Source organism: Zalophus californianus, chromosome 4 (assembly GCF_009762305.2).
Source record: "Zalophus californianus isolate mZalCal1 chromosome 4, mZalCal1.pri.v2, whole genome shotgun sequence".
Lineage (NCBI taxonomy): Eukaryota > Metazoa > Chordata > Mammalia > Carnivora > Otariidae > Zalophus > Zalophus californianus.
The window spans coordinates 158,269,405-158,277,630 of NC_045598.1; the positions used below are offsets into that span (position 1 = coordinate 158,269,405).

General features: G+C 44.0%; 1 protein-coding gene across 3 annotated transcripts in view; it reads right to left on the bottom strand.

The window, feature by feature from the left end:
- LRP12 (LDL receptor related protein 12) overlaps window positions 1-3,742 on the bottom strand; it is a 72,826-nt gene extending 69,084 nt beyond the window's left edge. Inside the window, exon 1 of one of the 3 annotated variants that reach the window (XM_027622054.2) lies at window positions 3,382-3,742. In XM_027622054.2, coding sequence (XP_027477855.1) covers window positions 3,382-3,460 — 79 coding nt within the window. In that variant the 5' untranslated portion in view covers window positions 3,461-3,742. The remainder of the gene's footprint in view (window positions 1-3,381) is intronic. The other 2 variants (XM_027622037.2, XM_027622044.2) reach the window with 2 other exon arrangements.
- Between the last annotated feature and the right edge of the window lie 4,484 nt (window positions 3,743-8,226).

The following is an 8,226-nucleotide window of genomic DNA, read 5'->3' on the forward strand; positions in this document are numbered from 1 at the left end:
AGAGGTAGTAAGAGTATTATTTCATAATCTTTATTTTGTTCTATAGACTGGGAGTAACATAAAATGTATTTTAAGGGTGGGTTTCAGTAAAAAAAAAAAGTTAGAAAGCAACGGTCTGGGAGACAAACAGAAGTGGAAAAGGATAAAGCAATGGAACTGTTACGATTACCAAATTATGGGTTGGGAGACGAGCCAACCAACACCTTCGTTGACTAGGAGACAGTTTTGGAAACCTCCATGCCCTTGCAAAAGCCAGACATCCCTATGTGAGATCTGAAGAAGCACCTTCTCTTACAGTAGGCCTACAACAATGCCCAGCAAAGCTCACAGTTGCTCCCACTAATGTTTTTATCTCTTCAAACTTCCAAAGGCAGAGGTCAACTTTTACTTGCTACTCACTCTTAGGCACACTCAATAGTTAAGTTACAGCAGCTAAGATACAGCAGCTCTTGAAAGATAATTATTGGTTCTCAAACAACCCCTTCTAGAAAGTATTAATGATATTTCATATCACAATTTAGTGTTTCAAATAAAGCTCTGACATTCAGAAAAGTAATGTGGAAGTGTAACAGTCACACTATTCCACTAAAATGGTCACATTTAATAGTAACGTACAAAGACTTCTAAAATCGCCATGTGAAGAGAATAAACACTAAAATAAACAGAATCTTTTCAAGACACACTTGGAGCCATTTAATATTGCCATTAATGGATTAAGAGTCATTCTGTGAAGAGTTATTATTGGAACTGCCTCAATATTGGCCAACCTGCGTTTTTTCACTGAGTCTATGTTGTGTTACTATGAACACTCAGTTATTGTTTCTTAATTTTATTTATTTGAGAGAGAGAGCGTGCACACATGCACACACATGCCCAAATGTGGGGGGGGGGGGGAGCAGAGAAAGAGGGACAAGCAGACTCTGCCCTAAGCACAGAGCCCAATGTGGGGCTTGATCCCCTGACCCTGAGATCATAACCTGAGCTGAAATCAAGAGTCTGAAGTTTAACTGACTGACCCACCCAGGCGCCCCTCAGTACTCAGTTGTTTTAACAATGATTTCTGATTATTTTTGAAGCCACTTAAAAAAACCAAAACACTCTTTGGTATATAAGGGACAGTTTCATAAATTACAGTTATTATCTGTCCTAAAGGTCCAAGGTGGTGGATATTTCTCAGGATGCATCCACTACTCCTCACAACTAGGGCATATTCAAGTAAAACAAACCCCACTGCTGTTATAGAAGCACACATCCCCCATATTATGGTTATAGCTTTTTTTCTCTCTCTCATATAAACCCACATTTGGCTGCAGAGACAGAAGAGGACAAAAGTGCAGCTATAAAGAGAATTTCCCCAGTTGCAGGGTGAAGGGTACCTTTAATCTCTGCTCACATAGTTAAATGTTCTGCCTGGCTCACTACCTCCTTTTTTCTTATACTTTGAAACTTGCTGTGGCTTGAGACATCAACCCTGGCACAATTACGTGCTAGTTTTATAACATGGTCCCCCCATTGTTGGAAAAGAAGTTTCATTCTTTGCCTACTAACAATTCCTTACTGAACACAAATTCCAAAAAGATAAATCTTTGATAAGCACCTACCAGAAAGTCGTTCTGTGCAAGTACAAAAAAATGTACCAAGACAAATTATGGGGTTCACAGCCTCTTATCCCTGGAGGCAAAAAGACTTTTAGTTCAAACAATAATGACACGGGTTTTAATGAAAGAGCTTAAAGAGCTCATTTATTTATCCATTCTGATCAGACATCACCAAGATTCAATTCTGACTATAGCAGAGAACAAAGCAGGACACTTCTAATCATCCTAGATTAAAGATGCCTTCTTGCTTTCTTTTCTCTTCTGGGCCATTACACCAAACCTAGAGCAGAACTATACCCACCTTCAGGCTAGAATAAACAACATAATAGCTTATTGATCTCTGGTGTAGACCCAAGCCCACAAGTCATCAGGCAAGTAGGGATCACAGCGACTTGATGCAACTAACACTCAAAAGCCATGCACAAGGTTTCCTGATCACACACAAGCATACCATTGGCAATTATCACGTCGAATGTGGACCAAACCTTTGCCCAGCCCAAACAAATAAAAATAATAATACGTTCATCAGGTCAGGCAGCAAGTAATACATTTTGAATCATACTGAAAAACTATTTTTTGGTTGTCAGTAAATATTAATTTATGTTCATTAAATTCATTTACTGTAATTTCACAGGTTTTAAAAGTTACCATCATTCAATTCCACAGATAAATGCTTTCAAAAGAGGTAATACTTGCTGGTGAATGACGTGTTGACTTTAACTCCATCACCACACCATTAGTGGAATGAGTGTTTGTGGCAAATGACTTAGACGTTTTCTAAGTGAAATCTCCAAAGAACGGTACACTTCTAATTATTTCCTTCTGAAGGTATCAAAACACCATTCTAAAAAGTAACGGTTAACTGTGTTCATTGAAACACCTTTTCAATGCGTTTCACTGATAAACTAAGAACAGTTAAGTCAGAAGTGGAACTCAAGTCTCAAGCAATGAATGCTCTAATTCCATTTAGCTCTAGTTCAGAGCCTGATGTAATAATATAAAGCTTAGTCCTCACACACAGGCTTCAGGGGTCTCTTAACCTCAAAGGAGCATATGCAACGCAATCCACAGACTGGAATGAAGCAACAATGCAATGACAACACTAGCGGCCAGTGATGGATGAAATGACAAATGAACTAGGAGTCAGGGCAGACATCTACGCCCTAAGGGAGAGACTGAGGTGGGGCTGGAAACTATTTTCTGGCCTTCTCCCGCGTGCTGCTTCTGGGGAAGGGACAGGACCCAGCACGCCCGGGATCAACAGAGCCTCGGCCTCTGGGGTGCAGGAGTGGGAAGAGAGCAGCGGGCTGCTTTCTCAGGGAGTGGGGAAGATGGGGGATTGGAACGGTGGGAATTTCACTGGGGAGAGAACTTCCTGACCCCGGAAGGGTCGGGGGTGGCAGGACCGTCCCGACAGCGGCGAGGGCGACCTCGTCTTCCTCCTCACACAATCATACATCTTTGTGTGTGTGGATTGTGCAAGGGGCCCTCCAGCCCAGGTCGGGAAGTCCGCCCGCCACCCGCTCGCTCCCCCGGGACTCCCTCCGGCCGGGACGCCCAAACCCCTCTCAGACAACCCCGAGGGTCTGGAGGTGGTGAGTGGACGAAAGCATCTTCGTGTGTGGACACCTCTCGGGGCATCCACCCCTCGCCGGGTCTTTGTCCCGCCGACGGCGGGGGTCTCTCCCCGGTTCTCGCGGGGAACCCCTGTCCTGGAGGCCTCGGGGCCCAGGGTCGCCCCAGCTTTGTTCGGTCAGCGGGGCGCAGGGACGCAGACACTTACCGTACACTCCGGCGAGAAAAAGCAAGACCAACGCAGACCTCCACCGCGGAGACTCTTTTGTGCTCCAACGACTGGCCATAACCACGGCAGATGGAGGGAGCGAGGAGGAGATGGAGGAGGAGGAGGAGGAGGAGGAGCTGGGGCCAGACGCCGCCGCCACCGAGCCCCCGGCTGCTCCCTGCGCGCTCCGCGGCGGCGGGAGGGGGAGGGGAGGGGAGGGGAGGGGCCGCCGCCGCCGCCGCCGGCGCCCGCCCGCCCGCGCTCCCTCCCTCTGGCCCACCCTCAGCAGCGCGCCAGCTCCCACCCCGGGCGGCGCGAGAGCCCTACGCGGGGCGGCTTTCCCGGAGACAGGGGCAGGTTGAGCGCACGCGGGCGCGAGGCGAAGGGGCGGCGGAAGCGCGACTCCGGCCTCGCACCGCACAGGCTAGCCGGGGTCGCCACCCGCCAGACGGAGCGCGAGCCGGGACCCGCGCTCATCCGTGTGATCGGCAATCACCTGGCCCGCCTGCCTTGGTTCCCGCCCCGCGCTCCGCCGGACTTTCCCAGTCTCGGGGCCGGTTTCCCCGCGACTGGAGCCCTAGGAGTAAGGCAGTGCCAATCGATGAGCGAGCACGCGAACGCCGGCCGCGAGGTTCCCGAGAGCTGGGGCGCGGGGGCCCGCAGCGGAGCTCCGCTGCAGTCCGAGGCCTTCTTGCTGCCCCTGCGGGTGGTGTGAGGACAAGTTGGGAGGCTGAGGGTGGCTGTGCTTGCGGGGAGAGTGGGTGAACGGAGGCTAGGAACTTGGGAGATCCTCTCCCTTACCCCTGCGTGCCTCCGCTTAAAATCGGCACGGAGCTGAGGGGTGGGTGGGTGCCAGTTAGTGCTGCCGTCGTCGGCCAGGCCAGTGTGCACGTGTGCCGAGATTCTGGTGCTGGGCACCCACGCTCAAGGTGCCTGGCAGGCATGAGTTCAGAAAGACTAGAGTGCGGTGCTCTTCCATTCTGGCGTGGAAGCCGCGGGAGAGTTTGACATCCCGGGGGCGGGCGGGGAGCCGAGGGGCTGTGGGATATCGGCCTGCGTGCGCGGCTGGAGGAGGGGGGACGTCTTTCGACACTGCCTAATTTCCCTAAGCACCTTCCCGGGATCTCGGCAAGTGCGACTCCTCCTTCCTTTAGCACTCCATAGTACTTTCTCAATACTTTTGTAGTGACACCGGCACGCCTGACCTTCCGCCGTGTGTTTTTTAAAGTGTTTGTCTACACGTCTTATCTCCTTTCCTGATCTGTCATTGGCCTTTCCATGCACTCTCCTGGCTATTCATTGAAGACCTACAATGCACTATGCTGTCCCATTGATATAGGTTATCTTTTTAATCCCTAACAACGTTGTGAGATAAACATTATTATCCACATTTTATAAATAAGAAAATGAGACTCTGGTCAAATTACCCATAACGATATAGCAAATAAATGGTTTGAAACCATTTTTCTCATTCCAAATTCAAGAGTGTTTCCCTTATATCACATTTAACTCTAGTACAATGCTTAGTGTATAATGGGTAAATGTTAAATTTTAAGATACACCTTTTGGGAGGTACATTTAGGCTTTGCCTCTATCCCCTACCGATTTGTCCCCTTTAAGATTTCCCCCCCCAGGAAATGATATTTCAAAAGATAAAAAGTTTATTAACAAACAGTAGAAAATCCAATAGTTAATAAATTTTGTACCAGCTGACCTAAAGAAAAAACAAAAAACAACCAAATTCCAAAAAAATGTTTTCCATTCTCATTGGAGAAAAAGGAGCAGCTTTATTGTTTTTCATTAAACAACCTGCAGTTGTCTTACCTAGTTTTACGGTTCTAGACTCTATTTTCTTGTTTCTTCAGATCTCTTTCTAGAAATTGTGCTGCCGTAATGACTGTGTTTAGGACAGGCCACAAACAGTATGAAGAGAGCCTAGACTGCATCTACCCCTCTCCACTTTAGTACCATTCAAGGAACACTATCCCCAAGACATGACGCAGAGTGTCATCAGTCCCTTGACAGATGCATTCACACCCCTCCCACCCCTATAGTTGGTCATCCACCCAGACCTGTCTTCTGGGACTTACCAAGTTCTCAAACTGGTCTTAGGGTCCATTTGAAAACACTATTTGGCGAGAATTCCAAAGAGCTTTGGTTTATGTAGATCATATCTAGGGATATTTACCATTTACAAATTAAAACAAAAGTTTAAAATATTTGTAAATTGATTTAAAATAATATATTCATTACAAGTTAACTCTGTTTTCCAAAACAAAACAAAAAATTGGTGAATGGTGTGGCATTGTTTCCATCTTTGTAAATCTCCTTGATGTCTGGCTTAATAGAGGGCAGCTGGATTTTCATATCTGCTTCTGCATCCAATCTGTTGCAATATGTTGTTTTGGTTGAAGTATATGAGGAAAATTCAGGCTCACACAGATACCTAATTGGCAAAGGGAGGATCTCATGTACCTCCCCAGGGTTCTCAGATAAAACTTTGAGACTGTTCATCTAGGTGTCTATCTTAATACCTTCAAAACCTAAGTATTTTCTTTCTCATTGCAAAGAATTAATAAATACCCATTCTGAGGTATTAGAGGCTGAGTGCTTCAATGTTCACCAGCCAGAGATATTTATGTTTCATGAAGGAACATTTTTATTTGTACAGAATCTAATTCTGATAGAATATCAGACATTTGGTAAGCAACACAGGGCAGAATAGTTATTCAATATTAGCCCTTACCTAATCTATCTAACCGGGCATCTAAATGTCTACTGGGCTAATATGTCAAATAACTCATATACAAAAAAGCACTTAGAAATCTATAAAAATTGTATAAAGTAGTAAGTATTGGTAACAATTCTATTGCAGTTGGACTGCTGGCTTGGCTTGGCCAGGGTTCTGACCTGCACCCCATAGAGCATAAAGCATGCTCCTGAGACTCATATGGTTCTTAATCTGGGTCCCTGGATCCACAGACAGGCTTCAGGGAGTCTCTTAACCTTCCTGAAATTGTACTAAAATTTTGTGCTAATTTTTTTTATAGGCAGGACTTTCCTTATATTCAGGAGATTCTTAAAGGGCTGTGTCAACCATTAAAAAAAGTTTAAGACAAATTGAATGAAACAACTATTTGAGTTGCCTCTTAATTGCTTTCCCAATGGTTCTCAAACTCCTCAAAGACATGCATTCAGGAGTGAAGAAGTATATGGACCCTTTCTTTTTCCCTTGACATTCTGAAAAGGGCCACAATCCTTCCTTTTATGGAGACATGCCCTTAAATAATCCTTTTGTTTTGATTTTAGACTTCTTTTTCCTCCTTGTTCGGTTATCACCATATATAATGGTTTAATTTTCACTCTTGTCACCAATAAAAATTCCTTCCTTCCTGGTGTAGACCCTGCTCCATTTAGTAGCATTTGAAAATCTCATCAACACTGTGAGGTTAGACTGGGAATTTAAGTCTACCACTCTGTGCATCATCTTCTATTGGAAAGAAAATTGATGATAGTGGTTTTTCTGCTTGGCATGCTGCCAGCCAAGCTAAATCTTTTAACTCTTCCTCAAAGGACTATTATGTTTAAAAAAGAAGAACAAACTTGATGAACGCATATAACTAAAAGGGAAAGAAAAAATTTTCAACCTGAAGTTAAATAAATGAGATATCTTTACAAGCAAATTGTAATTTCCATTGGAGTTGTGTAATATAGGATAGCAAATGAGATCCATCAATCTAGGCAACTTCTCTACCAGTTCCCAAGCACATTTATTGTGGTTATTATTTATTATGTTCTGGGCTCTGACAGCATACCCAGCATTGTACCAAGTAGTCAAAGACATAATCCCGGCTCTAAATTAAAGAGCCCCATTCTGCATAGATTTAGTTTTGCCCTCATAAACCCAACTTCTTAATTGCAAAACCCAACTGTAGAGCATGCATGAATTTCTAGTGCTAACATCTACCTCTTGTAGACATATGTAACAGTTGCCCCTACCAAGAAAAAGGGAAGGAAGGGGAAATTAACTACAGACGTTGGTACTTAGAGATACTCAGAGCATTTTTGTTGTTGTTTAACTGCTAGGTTTCCAAATGTACTTCCCTGTGTTTTTTAAGTTCTTCCTATGATTAACTGAGGTTGTGAACTGGAAATGCCCATGGAATGGAATCTTATCCCCTAGGAGCCCACCGGAAGTGAATTTGGCAATTGTGATGGCAACCCAATGGCTCTTTATTGCCTAATTTCAGATGTCTGTACTTATTTGTTTATACTTTCCCCAAGTCCAAGAAGGATTTTTGATCCCCCAGTGTATTTGTAGTAGACTGTAGTTGTTAAAAGTATATGTCTTAAGAGTTTAACAGAGCTGAGTTAACTTTGATCGAGTAACCTAGCCTTTTATATCTCTTATTTCCACCTACAAAATCAGGGGGAAAATGGGGTGTCATTAAATTATGTACATGCCTTAAATTGGATAATAATAATTGCTAATATATATTGAATGCTTACACTCAATATATATTGTAGGCTACACATTTGGTCCTCAAAGAATCCTGTGATGTTGATACTATTATTATCCCTGTTTTTCAAATGAGTAAACAGGCACAGAGAAGTTCAGTAATGTTCTCAGAGATCACCAGGTAGTAAATGATCAGTATGTAAACTCAGGCCGTCTAACTCCAGAGCACACACTCTTAATCATTCTACCATGCTTTATGTAAAGCACTTAATACAATGCCAGGCATTTAGTCAGTACTCAATAAAAGGCAGCTACTGTTATTAAACATATAAGTGACGTGGCAAAAAAAAATGCTTATTCTCTAATATCATACAATTTAAAATAAA